Source organism: Carassius carassius, chromosome 36 (genome assembly GCF_963082965.1).
Source record: "Carassius carassius chromosome 36, fCarCar2.1, whole genome shotgun sequence".
Classification (NCBI taxonomy): domain Eukaryota; kingdom Metazoa; phylum Chordata; class Actinopteri; order Cypriniformes; family Cyprinidae; genus Carassius; species Carassius carassius.
Window position 1 is genome coordinate 25,120,255 of NC_081790.1, and position 19,493 is coordinate 25,139,747.

Genomic DNA, 19,493 nt, shown 5'->3' on the forward strand with positions numbered 1-19,493 from the left:
CTCTGCTGCCACACTGGAGTGTATTCTCCACCAACTGGACGGGGTGGGAATTACAGCTATAAATTACAATAGATCACCCTCAGTGTCATCTGTCAAAGTGACCTTCACTGCTGAAACAAAATTCTGTAAATGACTGAATTTTGGTTAATACTCTTGTTTAACCTAAAGAAATTGTGGTAGAAATTGTTGTTGTTGTTGTTTTTTAAACGTACTTCTCAAAGCTGCTCTGTGGAGTTTAACTGTGATCAAATGGGTTGTGTTTACATTCATTAAAGGTTAAGCAAATATGTGGAAAGCATTTCCTTTCCCATTAAGGTTAAATGAATATTGTGATAAATATTGATTATTGTATGATTTGGGGGAAATATGTGTATTGTGATGATATTTTTGGCCAAATTGGACAGGCCTTTTGTTGAATGGAAATAGTAGCTAGGCCATTCTGTTAAATATCTCCATAGTTAACATTGAAATGTTATTGCACTGACCCTCTTTCAACCCTGTTAAATAGTAATTGGTATGTTTTTGTGATACTGTCATCATCTGAAGTGAATTGTCAGTTTGGCCTGGTCGACTGGAGTTGAAACTTGCTGTGTGTGTGTGTGTGTGTGTGTGTGTGTGTGTGTGTGTGTGTGTGTGTGTGTGTGTGTGTGTGTGTGTGTGTGTGTGTGTGTGTGTGTGTGTGTGTGTGTGTGTGTGTGTGTGTGTGTGTGTGTGTGTGTGTGTGTGTGTGTGTGTGTGTGTGTTTAAATTACTTACTTTCTTCATTTGACTTTTAAATAGCATTGATGAGCACCAGGACTTCACTTTTATTTTCAATCCCGAATAAAGGCACATCATTTCATTGTCATGTCCTCCTACGCTTCCTGACTTCTGAAGTTTTGTGGAAAACAAACAAGTTTGACATGAGCATTAACTCTTAATGATGTGGCACACTCCTTTTTCATTACCTTTCTGGTAGCAAGTTAAAAACTGAAAAGAGTGGTCTACAAGTTGGGCTATCTCTTGAATTTTTAAGGCTGATAGCAAAATGATTATTCTCTGATAGGTCACAAAAATGTGGCTAGCTTAGAATCTCTTGTTAGGACTCTGCATGGCAGATTATATACAATATGTGAATCATACATTTCATTAGTAGATAAGATATTGTGGCCTCTTAATTCCACTATTCAGAATTGTAATACTACTATTTTTTTCCATAGAATGATGGGTTAATCTATGACAATCTCAACAAATCGGTTAAGTCACACGAATGCTCAGTAGATTTAACACTAAACAGAGCTGTCAGTACAGTTTTTCATCTAAACCCATTTAAACTTTTGGCAGCATGTTTTCTTCTATCAGTCCAAAATACACACCAGTCGACCAAAGCTGACTGGCTCAAGAAAGTTTTTTTTTTTCATGTGTAACAATAAATGGACTTGTGTGTGGTTGCCTGGTGTTTATTTGTGGTTCTTTATTTTTCTCTGTTTCCCAGCACCAATGTTGTGATGAACTACTCAGAAATAGAGTCCAAGGTTCGAGAAGCCACCAATGATGACCCCTGGGGCCCATCTGGTCAGCTCATGGGTGAGATTGCCAAGTAAGTGCTCAGCCTGCTGGGTGGTAAGAGGACTACGTGCTCCCTTTCAGTTTTCAGGCATTCACTGACTCTATGCTCAACTACCGCAGAACATTTGTGCAGGGCAATTACTTCAGAATTATCTCATCATTGATAGCTGATGAGTTCAGTTGCTTTGCATAATGCCTTAGACTTGAGATCATCTGAAAGTTTAGTCATTACATCCTCATGTCGTTTTTTAGAGTTGTTTTTTGTTTAGTTTTTTACATGAATTTAGTGTCCCGTGCTAAATTACTGTATATATATATATATATATATATAAAAGAATTCAGGGTTAGGCAGTATTTTAATATGCTAAACCCTTATAGAAACCCTGTGTTAGTACTATCAACACATTTTTCATAAGAAACACAAAATAACCAAAAATATAATAATAAAAAAAACCCTACAAATTGTTGGACAATATACAAATATCTTTAAAGCTGTTAGTTTGTCAGTGGTATTAATTCCATTTTTTTGACCGGATGAAAAACATGGCATATTATACAACTGGTTACAAAACATTATATTCTATTGAAAGTAGTTTTTGTGTTCTGATTGTGAATACATTCCTAAAGTGTTAAATCAATTAGCATAATACAAGGTTGAAAAACTTTATTCATTTAGTATAAATCCATTGTACATAATGCGAGTAATCTACTTTAATGCAGATCCACATTTATGTACGAGCAGTTCCCTGAAGTTATGAACATGCTTTGGACTAGAATGCTGAAAGACAACAAGAAGAATTGGAGAAGAGTTTACAAGGTACAGTGCACTGCTCATCTTGCATCATATTTTCACCTTCAAATGAGACGATTGCTGAAATTGATTGTACGCTTCATTTACACAATTTTTTGTAGAAGTCCAGATATTGGCCAATGCATTGGATGTTCTTATATACGGCAGGTAAAATAAGTAATATTCATTTTTCTCAGCTCAGCTCAAGATGCTGTTGACATGAAATTTTCAATAGATGTTGATTACAGCCCAAGTCATCCATTTATACAAATAAAACAAAACAAATAAGTTCAGAATTAATTTGTGTGTAATAAAATGGAATGACACAGGAAAAAAGTATTGAACTACTGAAATGTATTTAATAGTTTGTACAAAAGCCTTTGTTGGTAATGCCAGATTCAAGATGCCTCCTGTAGGACAAACTATTCGCATGCATTGCTCGGGTGTAATTTTGGCCCATTCTTCCACACAGCTCTATTTTCTTTTCCTGAAACCACTTGAATTTCCTTGGGTGTGTTTGGGATCATTGTGTTGCTGAAATGTCCACCCTTGTTACATCTTCATCATCCTGATACTGTAGGTGTTGGGACTGAAAAAGCTAATATTAATTTCCACTGACTGGGAGAGGATTTGTTTCTAATTACTGATCGGTTTCAGCTGGTGTCTTGGCTTTCCATGCCTTTTTGCACCTCCCTTTCTTCATGTGTTCAATACTTTTCCCCTGTGTCATTCCAGTTTAATACACAAATTAATTTCTGAACTTATTTGTTTTGTTCTCTTTGTATGTATGGATTAATTGGGTTGTTATCAACATCTGGTGAAAAAATTAATGTCAACAGCACCTTTAGAAATATATTTTCTGAGAAAAATGGTGACGTGTTCAATATTTATTTTACCCACTGTATCGGACTATTGGTAATGGAGTACTTTTTTTTATACTTCTTAATAAAATATAAAATAAAAAAAGAATAGGAAATAAAATACTGCTGCAAAGTTCTCCACTAAATAAAATACTCTCAGTCTTAAACCAATATCATATAATAAAATATAATGAAAAATATAAGTAAATAACTATGATTACAGTGCAGCATTACCAATCCCAGCTTGTAGGCCTGCTCATATTTAAAAAATATATATAACTTTTCCAAAGTGTGAAGTGCAGCATCAACAGTTTCAGTTTTTAGACCTGCTCAGATTTCGTTATTGCGTTGGACCGATCGGAATTAAGAGCAAAGGTCTGTTTAAATGCCAACGGGAGCTGCGTTTGAATTACAACCGTTTTTTTCCTAGTTGTAGTGATGTTCACACTCGTGTGATGCCTTTTGAAAACCTTAGGCCGGTGACACACTGGCATATTGCACCTGTCAAATATAGTCTATTTTGCCGTCAATACTGTTGACGGTGTCCTTTATCAGTAGGCTTTATATTTATGCTAAACATGAAGTATAGATATTGTTGTCGTGAAGACAGATCCTGGTCTGTCTGCGGCCTCCCTCTATGTCACCTACAGTAGCAGCAGTGCGCCAGCGCCACGTCAGGCACGATTCTGGTGTGTAAAGACACAGAAAACAGTGAAGCAGCCGCCACGCAACTGACACGCAGCAGAAACGCCACGCTCACGCCACGCAGCCAGTGTGTCACTGGCCTTAGAATCAGCTGCAGGGTGGGATTTGCACTGAACGAGGAGACTTTCACCACTTAATGTTCGTTTGGAAACACGAAAATGTATGTGTTCCGCACACAAAATACAAATACACGTACCGTTAGACCCCTAGTCTGTATGTAGGTACGCTAAACACCAACCAGAAACTCCTGAACTGTAATAAGTAGAACGTGGAAGTAGTTGTGCAAGTAGTAAATTTTCATTCATTTCTTCACACAAAGTAATGTGTGGTTGTAAATGTGCATCATAATTTTAAATATTCCAGCTGAGTCCAGTTATCTGAGTGTAATAGAATAATTATTAATATGTTGTCCATGTGCTCCATCTGTAGCACATAGACAATAATTTTTACTTGTTCCCTTCAGTGTATTAAAGAGTTTACATATTTACCCAGAATCCTGCATTAAACTCTTGTAGCTATGTTCATTTTGGAAATATCCCTAATCCATCTTTCATGTGTGCAGGCCTTATTACTATTAGCGTACCTCATCAGAAATGGGTCAGAGCGGGTGGTCACCAGCACCAGAGAACATATCTACGATCTGCGCTCTTTGGAAAATTATCATTTTTTAGGTAAGTTTATAGAGATAAAAAGGTTAAAAGCTTTTAAAAATCGTTGTTCAAGCAATCTGCAAAAGGGCAAATATAAGCAAACAAGTATTTTGATTCTGTTGCAGAGTGATGTGAAGAAATTACATTTGAGATTTTTGGCCAAAACATTGATTTATCAAAACTCAAATATACCAACGTAACACTTTCCCAGGTGTCAAGCATACTGGATATAGCCTCATGCTCTTGGGTTACTCTCTGACAGGAAGACCCCTTGAGGGCTTATTTGCACAAGATAAATGTTAATACAACCCGAATTCCGGAAAAGTTGGGACGTTTTTTAAATTTTTTTAAAATGAAAACTAAAAGACTTTCAAATCACATGAGCCAATATTTTATTCACAATAGAACATAGATAACATAGCAAATGTTTAAACTGAGAAAGTTTACAATTTTATGCACAAAATGAGCTCATTTCAATTTTGATTTCTGCTACAGGTCTCAAAATAGTTGGTACGGGGCATGTTTACCATGGTGTAGCATCTCCTTTTCTTTTCAAAACACTTTGAAGACGTCTGGGCATTGAGGCTATGAGTTGCTGGAGTTTTGCTGTTGGAATTTGGTCCCATTCTTGACTTATATAGATTTCCAGCTGCTGAAGAGTTCGTGGTCGTCTTTGACGTATTTTTCGTTTAATGATGCGGCAAATGTTCTCTATAGGTGAAAGATCTGGACTGCAGGCAGGCCAGGTTAGCACCCGGACTCTTCTACGACGAAGCCATGCTGCTGTTATAGCTGCAGTATGTGGTTTTGCATTGTCCTGCTGAAATAAACAAGGCCTTCCCTGAAATAGACGTTGTTTGGAGGGAAGCATATGTTGCTCTAAAACCTTTATACACCTTTCAGCATTCACAGAGCCTTCCAAAACATGCAAGCTGCCCATACCGTATGCACTTATGCACCCCCATACCATCAGAGATGCTGGCTTTTGAACTGAACGCTGATAACATGCTGGAAGGTCTCCCTCCTCTTTAGCCCGGAGGACACGGCGTCCATGATTTCCAACAAGAATGTCAAATTTGGACTCGTCTGACCATAAAACACTATTCCACTTTGAAATAGTCCATTTTAAATGAGCCTTGGCCCACAGGACACGACGGCGCTTCTGGACCATGTTCACATATGGCTTCCTTTTTGCATGATAGAGCTTTAGTTGGCATCTGCTGATGGCACGGCGGATTGTGTTTACCGACAGTGGTTTCTGAAAGTATTCCTGGGCCCATTTAGTAATGTCATTGACACAATCATGCCGATGAGTGATGCAGTGTCGTCTGAGAGCCCGAAGACCACGGGCATCCAATAAAGGTCTCCGGCCTTGTCCCTTACGCACAGAGATTTCTCCAGTTTCTCTGAATCTTCTGATGATGTTATGTACTGTAGATGATGAAATTTGCAAAGCCTTTGCAATTTGACGTTGAGGAACATTGTTTTTAAAGTTTTCCACAATTTTTTTACGCAGTCTTTCACAGATTGGAGAGCCTCTGCCCATCTTTACTTCTGAGAGACTCTGCTTCTCTAAGACAAAGCTTTTATAGCTAATCATGTTACAGACCTGATATCAATTAACTTAATTAATCACTAGATGTTCTCCCAGCTGAATCTTTTCAAAACTGCTTGCTTTTTTAGCCATTTGTTGCCCCCGTGCCAACTTTTTTGAGTCCTGTAGCAGGCATTAAATTTTAAATGAGCTAATTAAGTGGATAAAAGTGTAAAATTTCTCAGTTTAAACATTTGCTACGTTATCTATGTTCTATTATGAATAAAATATTGGCTCATGTGATTTGAAATTCCTTTAGTTTTCATTTTATTAAAATTTAAAAAACGTCCCAACTTTTCCGGAATTCGGGTTGTATTTCATTATGGAGAAACAATAACTTTTTGTTCGTTAACTTTTTGTTCGTTAACAGACACTGTATTTTTAAGATACATTTGTGTGATAAGTGAAGAATAGAGCAGGAACAATAAGTATAGAACATCATCATCAGTGCTAGAGGTGTTGTTGCTGTTTCCTTTTTGTAGCTATTTAAAGCTCTGTGCCTTGTTCTAAATATGTTTCAAAGAATTGTTGGGTTTTCAAACGAGACATATTTTTAGTCATCTACTGAGACATGAACATTAGCTTTAGCACAATAGTAGCTTTGTTTTCGTTTCGGTATTCAACTCAAAGGATTTGCTGAATTTGTGTTCAATAAATATTTTATTAGAAGAAATCATTTACTACATCCTTGCAGTAAATCTCAATAGCAAAGTTCTGGCATTACAACATAGAAAGTTGACTACGACATCATCTTATCTGATAAAATTTTACCTACTGAACTTTTTGTGTGGAGTCACATTCCAGCTTTTTATATTTTTCTCTCTGTATCCAATGGTTGTTTGAAGAAACCAGATTAAATGGGCCAAACAGTTCCTTATGACTTGACATTCTCTTTTCTATTTTGCTAGATGAAAATGGTAAGGACCAGGGCATTAACGTACGGCAGAAGGTGAAAGAAATGGTAGAGTTTGTTCAGGATGATGACCGGTTACGTGAGGAGAGGAAGAAAGCCAAGAAGAATAAAGACAAATACATTGGAGTATCTTCTGACAGCATGGGAGGCTTCAAACGGAGTAACTGTAAGTGATCAAATGTAGCAAATTTGAGTGTTTCTAAATTTGAAAGTGGATGATTTCTATAGTGCCTCTAAATGGAACGGCGACTGTTTATCAGACATTTTTCAAACGGGTTTCACAGACATTTTGCTGTCTGCTGTCAGTTGGACAAACAAATTGTTGTGCCCCAAACTTGTGCAAACCTAAAAAAAAACATGATAAATGTTATTTGCGGCATTCCTGGAATATGTGCAAAAAGTCTTGTCTGTCTGTCAAACTGGTTATGCCTGCATCATTCATGACTTAACAGTCTGACAACTTCTTAATTGGTGCAAATGCAAGCCAAAATAATCTGCTCTAAATTAATATCTGTAAACTAATATTTCCCAAGCAAACAATTTTGAGACTGTAAAGCATGTTATGTAGAGACTGAATGTTAACCAATAAAGAGAGAGAGAGAGAGATTGTTGATGCTCTCAGGAGTTGTTCTTATAATAGTCCTTTTTTTCGTCAGGTGCTTTTTTCTTTTTTTCTAATTGTATTGTGATGTTGTTGTGATTGTTCCAGTGGGTAACTTTATAATCAAATAAACCAAGAAATTCCCTTCCGTCACAGGTCATTTTGAGGCATTATTTTCATCTCTTGAAACTGTGATTGACCCCAAAAGTGAGCTGCTATGTCTGTATACTGTAGATGTCCCACAGGGATTTGTTTTAGGCCCTTAGAAGTTTTTTCGCATAGTGAGGAAAATTCCCACTGGATTCCCTTCTTCCCACAACTGATCTTTTGATTAGAGCTGTTTTGATTTCAGGGCTATCACTTTTTCAACTTTGCTCATTGTATCATTTTTGTGATGTTTTTGATCAGGTTAGAAGAAATAATCAGATCTCTGCTTTTTGTTATACATGTTTTCTCTTAGAGCTGTCTAATCAAGTCAAGATGCCACGTTCCTTGTCATGCCATTAGGGATGTTACTTGTGTGCAAAGTCAAAAATGTTTGCTTGACTTTTGCTTTGATTTGCTGCTCTGATATTATTAGCTGTACTACACTTTCAAATTGCCAATTTATGATGGCATAATGATGGCAAATACTGCGGGGTCAGAGGGGAGGTAAACGGCTTGATTTTAAGTTATACTTTAAGTTTGTCAAGTTTTTAGTCAGGTGTATTTTCCATGCTTTTCAAAGTTTGAAGTGCATTTCTTGTACAAGTTCATCAAGGGGGCAAAAAATGTCTTAAATTCAGTTTTATCATGTTTGAGGTAATTTAAATAGTCTTAAATATACTTAAATATCCTAAACATCTTCATGTGCTTTTATGTGCTTCATGTGCAGTAAATGCTTTGTCTTACTTAAAATTACCCATTCACACCAAGAATGATAACTATAAAGATAACTTCATTAGCTCCCACACCTACACACAAAAACTGTATTCGAAGCATGTTGCAATTATGCCATCTACTGCTTTAAGTGCTCAAGCTTTGTGAAGCAGAATGGATTTCAATTGACTGTCACTGTTTTTATCATTCATCAGCTGGAAGAATCGTTTTGAACGTGCCGTTGTTATTATAGATGGACCTTGTTATTTTCATAGAATTATAACAATTAATAACACTTTATAGTTATGATTATAGTTATCTTCGCTGGTGCAAACTGGCATTTTGTGAATTTCAATCTGAAGCTTTAAATATCTGAAACCAATTCAGTACCTAACTAATTCTGTATCCACGTTTTCAGCGGGAGAGCAGTTTGACCCCGAATCTAAAAGCAAATGGGAGGAGGACTGGGAAAAAAACAAGAGCAGCTTCCCATTCAGTGAAAAACTTGGGGAGATAAGTGACAAAATTGGAAGCACCATTGATGACACCATCAACAAATTCCGCAAGAAGGAGAGGGATGACTCGCCAGATCGTATCAGGTGCATGACTAAGTTTTCATTTGCCATAGAATGAAAAGCTATGAAACTGAAGCAGCGGTAGCTACTGTATTATTTTTTTTGTCTTACTGTTGCCTCTTCCTGCAGTGACAATGAGGAGGACAGAGTTTCACAGAACGATCGTCCTGCAAAGTCGCAGTTTAAGGATGACGAGGAGATCGTAACAACCAAGAGCGTTCAGATCACACAGAACACAGATGCAATCACCTCCACCAACACCACCTCCTCTACACGCAAACGCGGCGGAGTCCCGTCCAAAACGGTCGACCTGGGCGCAGCCGCTCATTACACTGGCAGCAAAAGCAGTCCAGATGCTGACAACAACAAGGTAAAATATACTGCCTTCATCCAAATTCATCCTGGTGTTAATGGTGCATTATAAAATGGATGGCTGCGGTGCAAAAATAGGCAGGATAATATTTGCCGATAACTTCAGTAATGTCAGTTCCACCATCTAATTGAAGCTTCAACATATTTACCGTATTTTCCAGACTATAAGTTGCACTTTTTTTCATAGTTTGGCTGGTCCTGCGACTTATAGTCAGGTGCGACTGATTTATCAAAATTAATTTGACATGAACCAAGAGAAAACATTACCGTCTACAGCCGCCAGAGGGCGCTCTATGCTGCTCAGGTGTTATATTTTAGTTATATATAATATAATTTGTGTTTATCATAATAATAATAATAACAATAATAATAATAGTTATAACAATAATAAAATCTATAAATAAATCAATTTAAATGTATTTTTACATCAAACAATTATGTCTTCAACATATTTGTCAAAAACAGGAACAACAACAATAATAATAATAATAACAAACAATAAACAACAATAATGTTAAAATATTGTGAAATGTGACCCTGTAGCACAAAACCAGTCATTAGTAGCACAGGTAAGCCATAAATACAAATAATGGGTCAAAATTACCGGTACAGGTGTTTTTTTTGGGGGGGGGTTTTAACGCTAAAAATCATTAGGATATTAAGTAAAGATCATTTTGTAAATTTCCTAATGTAAATATATCAAAACATAATTTTTGGTTAGTAATATGCATCGCATTGGACATCATTTGGACAACTTTAAAGGCGATTCTTTTTTGCACCCTCAGATTCCAGATTTTCTGATATTTGTCAAATATTATCCTATCAAAACAAACCATACTTCAGTGGAAAGCTTATTTATTCGACTTTCAGATGATGTACAAATCTCAATTTCGTAAAATTGACCTTTATGACGCTTTTGTGGTCCAGAGTCACAAATAAGAATGAATTGTAATAATTTTAAGCATGTATCCTTTCCAATCATTTTGAATGAATTTTTTGTATATTAATAAATACGTTATAAATTAAGCAATTCATATACATTTTTACATAGAACCTGCAAAATGGGTTAATGCAAAGTCTAAGAGCCCTGCAATTAAATAAAGAGCCTGCAAATTCTAGAGAAAAACACCAGAGTGCACCTCTACAGTCCTCTCTCTGAAGGGTTGCAAAAGGAAGCCTGTGCTGCCTTCATGTGGTAGAAGTGAAATGTGACGTTCTTCATTCTCTTCTCAGACATCAGTGAGTCAGTCATCCAGCACAGGGCTTGCAGATCTGTTGATGGTGGACTCTGGCTCTGGTCAACCAGTGTCTTCAGGTAAGACCCCATCAGCTGCATTTTCCACATTTCAACGAGTACTTTTTTGCTAAGCGTCACCTGTTATTGCTTATACTTAGGGTTTAAACACCACTCACAAACCAGCTCGAACCCCCACACCTCCTGTATGGACACCACAGCTCAATGTGGTTGGAGCATATAACGCTTGCTACTTGGTCATTTGTTAATTTTTGAGCTCGGTTTCCTCCATGCAGGGACTCGGACAGAAACTTTTTCCTGAAAGTTGATGTAGCTTTTAAAGCCATAGTCATGGAAGTTGTTTAGAGACATCTAAGTGCCCCAGATGGGTGTGAGTTGTGTGAGAAAGAGAGAGATGGGTGCACAGATGCTGTTGTCCCTCCATATCCTGTCAGCAGCCCAACAGCTGTGCTGTGTCCGCTAGCATCAGTCAGGAGGTCAAGAGCTGTTACAGCCTAATTGTGTGTGTGTGTTTGGACACGAGTGTTTGTCTGTGCATCTGAATTTTAGTCCCACATCCAGATCAACTGGTCCTACTCTGTTGTAGTCACAGTAGAAAAAGAAAAAAAGATTATATTTTGATCCAATTGATCCAAAGTGACATTGTAATAGCTCACAATATTGCTCTTTTTACTGATTTTTTTTTTCTTTTTCATAATAAATGTGAGCATAAGAGACTTCTTTGAGAAACCAGATTATTGAACTTGTATAGTTGCATTCTAAATCTAAATGTTTTGCAGGTGGAAACTCCGATCTGATTGGTGACTTTGCCGACTTCTCCTCTCCTGCTGCCTCTGTCAGTCTCCCGTCCGCTGCTGGTATGTGTGAACCAACTGCACATGGGCCAAAACTATGTTTTTACCTCATCAGACAATTTCTTGCAAACTGTAAATGTCTCCCTCTGCATTTTTGATGGTAAAGCATTACCATAAGAACATGTAATATCGCCTGTCAGTGAAGCATTGTCCTATTTCAAGGGTTTTAAACTTGTGTGTAGCATGCCTTCAGTTCTCTTGATGTCAGGTAAAAAAAAAATGTTTTGGGGAAACAAAGTTCTAGAGTAATGGTACATTTTTTATTTCAAGGAAAAGTTGTTTGCATATTTAAATATAAAGTCTGCATGTGCTGTGTGAATTAATGGTACAGTTTTGTCTACTACTATGCACTACTCAAACACGTGTGACGCTCATGGTTTAGTGTCTGCCTTCTCACTTCATGAGGACATGAAACACAAACTTCATCTCCAGAGCTGCTCTGAGAGTCACTTCACGAGCTTTTCACCATTTGATCATCAGATACACAAAGAAACTCAAAGGTCTTCACAAAAACACATTAAATAGTTTGGTTTAATTTGAAAGTTTGACACCAGTACTTTTATTACTATTGTACAGTAGAATGTATTTCTCAAAGTTATAGTAGTAGTAGTTATAATAATAATAATAATCATAATAATTAATATTTAAATTCTTTTAAAGAAATAAGTTCATTTTTCTTCCATGTTTTCATTTGAACAATAAACCATAGTTTTGAAGCACTGTTCTTGTTATAAAAAAAAATTACAATTGTTTAATTTAATTCCATTGTTAGTATTTATACCTTCATTTGGTTACCACCATTTTTAAAATTTGAGTTAAATTCTAAATTCCAAAAAATTCAAACAGACAACACCGATTGTATTTATTTTTAAAGATGAAACATTTCAGTCTATTATTGTTTTTGTTTTTTTTTAATCAGTGTTATGATTCGGTTGATTAGACATGCTTTTGATATGTTAAAGTTTAATAAAACAATTAAAATCGAATCCCCAAAAAATATTAAAATGTCTAAAACTGAATTTGGGAAAATTTAAATATATTTAATTAGGCTGTAAAAATTTTGTTAAACTTCTAATAAATTGATGTTAAATTGAATAAGTTTCATTTTGGTTATGGTTATGCATGCTTTTTGCATACTAAAATGTAATTTAAGAAATAAAAAAAATTAACTGGTCTCATAGGGCCCTACAGAAGTGCTGCAGTTATTAAGCTTTTCTTTAGTTGATGTTTGTGTCCCATTGATATGATTTTTTTATTCGCCAATTGTTTTCTCATTTTGTGGTGTGGAGAGTAATTTTAGACGTAACATCTGCAGAGTTTGTCCTAGCTGAGCATTAAGAAAGTTATTACAACTTATTCCACTTTACAGAGAGAAATGGGCATGCTTGTATTGACTTTTCCCATCATCCTCTTCTCTCCCTGGGCCTCGGCTCAGTGTAGAGCGAGTTACACTTTTCTGGTGGGCAGGAGGATGACAATTCTGTTGACTTGTCTGAAATATGATTGGAGTAGCAACACACGACACAGTGAAATATTGATGAGTGACTGAGGGTCCAGATGGAGCTGCTACCTGCTGAGTGTTATGAGCACAGACACACGTCAGCTCCCATCATCCATGCCCCATCTCCCCTGACAGAGACACACTCCTTAAGAGCAGTGTGTGTGTACAGTTAGAAGTCCTCAAGAACAGCCACACAACAGTGAACCAATAACCTTGTCAGTAGGACAATTAACACTAATCATTAATAATAATAAACGTGTATGTAAGCATAAATACAGAGTTCAGATAGGATTTATTGAGGGGAACAATTGAAAAGATGATTCAGCTTAAACTTTTTCCCCAGTCAAAGCTTGGAAATATATAAATGTTATGTGATGCAACCAATATGCATAAACGTACAGGGAAAAAAATGAAGGTCCGCAGGGATCCCTCACTATGATATCAAATGGAACATTTTGTTAGTTCAGGTTGTAAAATGGTCACTCGTATGCTCAACATGGTTGCATTTATTTGATCAAAAATTCTGTAAAAAATATTGCAAATTCAAAGAACTTTTCTTTATTATTGTACATATTCCTGTAATAGCAAATCTGAATTTTCAGAATCATTACTCTGGTCTTCAGTATCACATGATCCTTCAGAAAAATATATAATATGCTGATTTGCTGCTCAAAAAAATTTTTTTATCACAGCTGAAAATTGCTGTGGTACTTAATATTTTATTTTAATTATTTGTTGAATTACATTAAAAAAAAAGGTTACTGAGAATTTACATCTTGCAGTTCTTGACTTTTTTTTCTCAAAATTGTAATAAAATCGAAATTTCGAGTTATAAAGTCAGAAATGCTAAATATAAACTCACAATTCAGGATTTATATATATATATATATATATATATATATATATATATATATATATATATATATATATATATATATATATATATATATATATATATATATATATATATAATATTATTATTATTATTATTATATATTTTTTTTTTTTTTTTTTTTTTTTTTTTTAATTGTGAGTTTATATCTTGCAATTGACCATTTTAATCACAATTCTGATTATGTATTTTTTTTAATTGTTAAAAAAAATACTATTTTCTTAAAATGAGTTTTATATCGTAATTCTCACTTTACAACATGCGATTATATACGAGTTTGTATAATGCAATTCTGAGAAAAGAAAGTCAGAATTGCAAAATATAAGCTCGCAATTGCAAATAAAATAAAAGTCACAATTGTTAGATAAGTCGCAGGGATCTTTTTTTATTCAGTGGCAGAAATGGGCTTCCATAGACAACAATATTTATTTGAAAAATGGGATTGTGACTTTTTATCAATTTAATGCATCCCTATTGAATAAAAGTATTAATTCCCTTGGGAAAAAATCTCACTGGCCCAAATGTTTGAACGGTGGTACCAATGTGTTTTTTTTTTTGTTCGTTTATTTAATGGTTCTAATTTATTTCATCTCCTCAGGATCGCTGTCTACTGGTAATGGTGAGTTTGGTGACTGGAACGCCTTCTCCTCCACCAGTCCTCCTGCTGTCCCTGCTCCTTCTGTCGTCCCAGATCTGTTCAGTGACGTGCCCGCTCCAGCCGCCCCTGTGCCCACATCCACCCAACCGCCTTCCGCTGACCTCTTTGACCTGATGACCCCCAACAACAGCAGCCTCAGTGCATCCCAAAGCATGACCTTCAACATGTGCCAGCAGAACGCAACCACACCTCTGTCCAGATCACAGGTAAACGTCGGTTCGGTTCGTCAGAAAGGCTTCCCAGATCCGCAGATTCACCAACCTGTATGCATTTTGCATAACAGGTATTCATTCTGACGTCAAAGTAGGTGTGACTTGTGCACCTTCACTGTTGTCAATAAAAAAGAAATGATTTTTTGGACCATGTAATGTTCAATTACAATGATGAAGCTGGCTGATGAGGGATGCAGGACTCCAAGCATTTAAGTGACACACACACCTCAAAGTTTCAGGAGTGATATCTGCATTTAAATCTAGAACAGCAGTGTTCTATGTTTTGGAAGGCTGCTTCAAAGAGTGCGTTCATGAAGTGTTGCTTGTTCACTTGTTTTAAGCGTCTTTGGACTGGTTGTGTGGGATTGGCTCATAAAACGATACACAATTAATAAAATAGGCAGGTTGCGCTATTTTGACTTTTCCCAAGACATTTTGAATTAAATTTTATTATATTTTTGTTCTTATTTGCTTTTTTCTAGCAAGATCTGGCAACACTAATTTAATTAAGACATTCCTTGTTTTTACCCGCTATATCCACATGCTAAAATATATTGTAAATCCACCTTGTTAAGCTGACATTTCAGCATTATTCTCTTAGGGGTAAGAATACCCCCGTGATGCACCCCTAGAGATCAACTTTGAGACCATTTTCACCCCGATGACTTTGCATCCCTGCCTCAAGAATATATGAATGCATTTTGTCCTCACAGCTGATGCATATGTTGAATAACTTGGTATAGTGAGAAGTGGGAAACTGAAGTAGTGCGCTCAGAATATATTCCCATGGTTGGCAGGTCAGGATCAGAATATAATACGGTGAATCAGTTTCGAGGTCATATATGGGTTGAATTAAATGGATGCATGTTGGTAATCCAGCTTTGTCCTATTATGAGTGCTAACCAACTTAGTTTTATGAAAAATATGAGTCGCCTAAAATATTGGAAGTAAAAAGTGCTACAGTACAATGTATTGTTCAGTATTCCATTATTGCAAATCATCATATTAAATTTATAATAGTAAAAAAATGGTGCTGTAATTTGAAATTATTATGAGTTTAATAGAGTATATTTTGTTGTAATTATGAGAGAGAATGTAATTTCCTCTTCCTTGTCAGACAATAGGCGGCCCATTATTGCCCCAGCAGATGGGACTACAAAAGTCAGGTGGGAAGGTATCGATGCCTGCGACCTGGTCAGACCCAAGCGTGAACATCAGCCTGGATTTCCTGTCTGCAGGCCTGAACCCTCCCAAACCTTCACAGCCCACACTCAACACCATGATGCAGCAAGGTCAGAAATCCTCTGACAATTATCTTCATGGTCAGATCAGATCGTCTTGCCTTGCGTTGATTAAAGTTTGTTCTTTGAGGTTATCAACAGTCATAAGCAATCACATGTGTTATTTAATTCACATTTTAACTCTAATATATTCCTCATTTAGGTGTCCAGCCACCATTGAACATGGTCGCCCAGAATTTCGCCGGAATGACACTGAATGCCCAGCCCTCAGTGGCCGCTCCCAGACCAGGAGTGAACCCCTTGATGACCGGGGGGCCCATGGCCATGGGAATGCCTCCTACTATGACGACGGGCACCATGGGAATGGGCTCTGTGAGTATCGGAGGAATGCCTATCAATCAAGGACTCGTGGGCATGAATATGATGCCCGCTGGAATAGGCCTGCAAGGTGCCCTGGGCATGCCCAGCATGGGGACTGGCCAGGGCATGAACCCCGCCATGGTGCAACCTAAACAAGATGCCTTTGCAAACTTTGGCAACTTTGGGAAATGAAGGGTGAATCACTCCAAGAGGGTTAACGGTCCAAATACACCTTCTCAAGAGAAGGAGCTGCATCCAGTAAAATGGACAAAACTGACAAAACTAGCCTGTGTCATGACTCTTCAATCATTTGTCCTTATTCGTTAACAGATACTGAGAGAAACACACAAGAATCTGCTTTTCTTCCATGTGGGGTTGATAATCACAGGGTGGATCTTTTGTAAATGGTGTAAAGCATATAATATACTTTTAAAAGAAAAAAGATGACTGTGTGAAGTTTGGTACATTTTCCCCTCACAACAGAAACATCAGACACACTTTTTTTTTTTCACTTTTTTTTTCATCATGGCCCTGTTCACTTTTCAAACACGACTGATTTCAGAAATTACCTCATAATTTACATTATTCATGCTGTGATTTAAAGGCCACAAAGGGTTGATTTGTAAATATCTTGGTGTGCAAGAAATAAATGATTTGACTCAGTTCTCAGACGGTATAAGATGAAACGGTTTACCACAGATCCTTAATATTTACTCATGTTTTTGTTTTCAGTTTGAATTTTTACAATTTATCAGATATAAAGTCACTCCTTATATTTCGTTATCACTCCAGCACCTGTTATTTACATGAATATGGTCAACTCTTTTATTTTTTGAACAGACTATATCTGTGGATATAGTTTGAGTACTTTTGTGTAGCAAGCTACCTGACCGTAATTTGAAGTGTGCCTGCCTGTGAAAGGGCCACCTTTTAAATGATACAAATGTGTGTGAAGGTTATTAACCGTACTTGATGAATCCAAAACTGTCTTAGAAAGGATGTGTTACACGAAAAGCAGAACCCATTACATTCTTGAATGATACGGATGGGGATAGTGCTACATTTCTTGGGGTCTCTTCCCTTGAATTTGTCATTGTAGCAGGAGTAGTGTTACACATTTCTAGTAACTACTTGAATTGGTATTTATAATGCCTCATAATAACAGTCATATCCGTAATATCCTTTTCTTGTATGTATCGATTTTACAGTTTCAAGCATTGTTGCGGGTCAGTGTTAAATTTCTGAAATGTCTGTCACAGGATAATAGGATGGCTATGGAATCGATGAAGGCATTGTGAACCACAAATGATGTTTACTTGTCACTTTTTGTCTTTCTTTTAACATTTGGTTTTGTCCATTTTTTCATATGCTGCTTAACAAGGGGCCCTCCATCAGGCACTGAGGCATTATGTTCAAAATGACCAAATCTTTATTTTATTACTATTTAGATTTATTCCATAGTGTTTTAGTTTCTTATTTGAATTCTTAACATTATACAGAGAGACCCTGTGCATAAATGCATTGCTCTAGACGTGTGAATCGAGTAAACACGTCTTAGTTTATGCAAATGTAAAGAGAAACATGAAATTGAGCGCCTCTTTCATTATGGTTTCTGTTCAGATTTCAGTTTTTGATTTTATTGTACTGAGAAACTTTTTGACATTAAAACGATTTCATCAAAAGCGGCCTTTTGTGACTTTAATGGTGTCTTGACTTTTCGCGTTCTCATTAGTGAATAGTTGATATTGTTGCTAAAAGTGTGTTTCTTGGTTCTGTCTTAAAACTTAAAATTAAGATGCATAGATGGATAATAGCTTTCATTTTTTAAAAATTAGTAGTGTTACATCTCAAAGAGGTGATTTAGTAGTGCTCCTCTTTGAAGATTGTTTTATATATATATATATATATATATATATATGACAACTTATCTGAAATATCTCAATAATCTACTTGATCCACTTTTGAGGATGAGTTGTGCAATAATGGAAATGGGCTGCATTCATGAATTTCCTGTCCTGTGGCTCCCTCTAGTGTCGACACCAGGGAAAGTTAAAACTTCAGAACAACATTTCAAGATCAGATATTTTGAGAGCTATATTTGAAGATTCAATATTTAATAATGAAGCAACTTAGATTTACTTGAATTTTTTTTTTATTAAATATGATAAATATGATCAGGCTTTTGAGGAACATTTATTTGTACATCTCAGTCAACACTGTATTTTATTGCATTATATGCTTTGGCTCACACGGTTACATTTCATCTCATGACAGTTATTGGGAGATACAGAGTGACAACTCATATGTATATGCATTTTATGTAAGCAGCCTGTTCTACTGTTATAAAATCTTACTAATTTACAGCAATACAGATTTATCAAATAATTTTCTGATTATTATTTCAAATAGCAGGCTTTAGAAAGTTAAGAGGGCAAATTTTGGAGGGGGCAAACCTGACTTGACCTTAAATGCATGGCTGAGAAAATGTTATATATATATATATTCTAATTGAGATTTTACTGATATTGTATATTATTATGTTATTTATATTTACTCTTATTTGAAAGGCTTTGATAACATCTGTGAAAAAAAAATTTCAGAGAGAGTGAGATCAAGTTATTTAAATATGCATTAATTAATTAATAATAATAATATAACATCCCTAATATTTTTATTGTTACTTTATATAGAAATATTCAGGTTTATTAAGACATTTTGGCAATGTCATTTCAATGGCAAATAGTGTCCCAATTTAGCCGAATCACCCTATAATTTAGAGGAGAATATTTACAGAGTTAACGAAGATACACTAAAATTATATGATGCACGTTTGTACCACTAGCTATTTAATTGAGATCAAAACTTTCTAATTATGTATCAAGTGAAATATTGTTTTAAAATGAATGTCTTTTTTTTATGAATGCACGTTTTAAAGTATTCTGTCCACTGATCTATATATGAATGTATTCTCTATAATAGATCAGTGTTTCTGTCAATGTTTTCTTTATTTGCGTGGTCACGTGCTTTTCGTCATGTTGTTTGTTTTTGTTTTCT

General features: G+C 35.9%; 1 protein-coding gene across 2 annotated transcripts in view; it reads left to right on the top strand.

Annotated features, from left to right (window-relative positions):
- The window catches only part of LOC132117475 (clathrin interactor 1-like), a 29,559-nt gene extending 11,438 nt beyond the window's left edge, over positions 1–18,121 (top strand). Inside the window, exons 2-13 of one of the 2 annotated variants that reach the window (XR_009425760.1) lie at positions 1,475–1,579; positions 2,269–2,365; positions 4,466–4,574; positions 7,056–7,226; positions 8,938–9,118; positions 9,224–9,464; positions 10,700–10,781; positions 11,501–11,578; positions 14,567–14,832; positions 15,956–16,130; positions 16,282–16,900; positions 16,932–18,121. Coding sequence is in view for 1 of the 2 variants with exons in the window: in XM_059526781.1 (XP_059382764.1) it covers positions 1,475–1,579; positions 2,269–2,365; positions 4,466–4,574; positions 7,056–7,226; positions 8,938–9,118; positions 9,224–9,464; positions 10,700–10,781; positions 11,501–11,578; positions 14,567–14,832; positions 15,956–16,130; positions 16,282–16,631 (1,855 nt within the window). In the remaining variant the exon portion in view is untranslated. Of the gene's footprint in view, positions 1–1,474; positions 1,580–2,268; positions 2,366–4,465; positions 4,575–7,055; positions 7,227–8,937; positions 9,119–9,223; positions 9,465–10,699; positions 10,782–11,500; positions 11,579–14,566; positions 14,833–15,955; positions 16,131–16,281 lie in introns of both variants that reach the window. The other variant, XM_059526781.1, reaches the window with a different exon arrangement.
- The last annotated feature ends 1,372 nt before the right edge of the window (positions 18,122–19,493 follow it).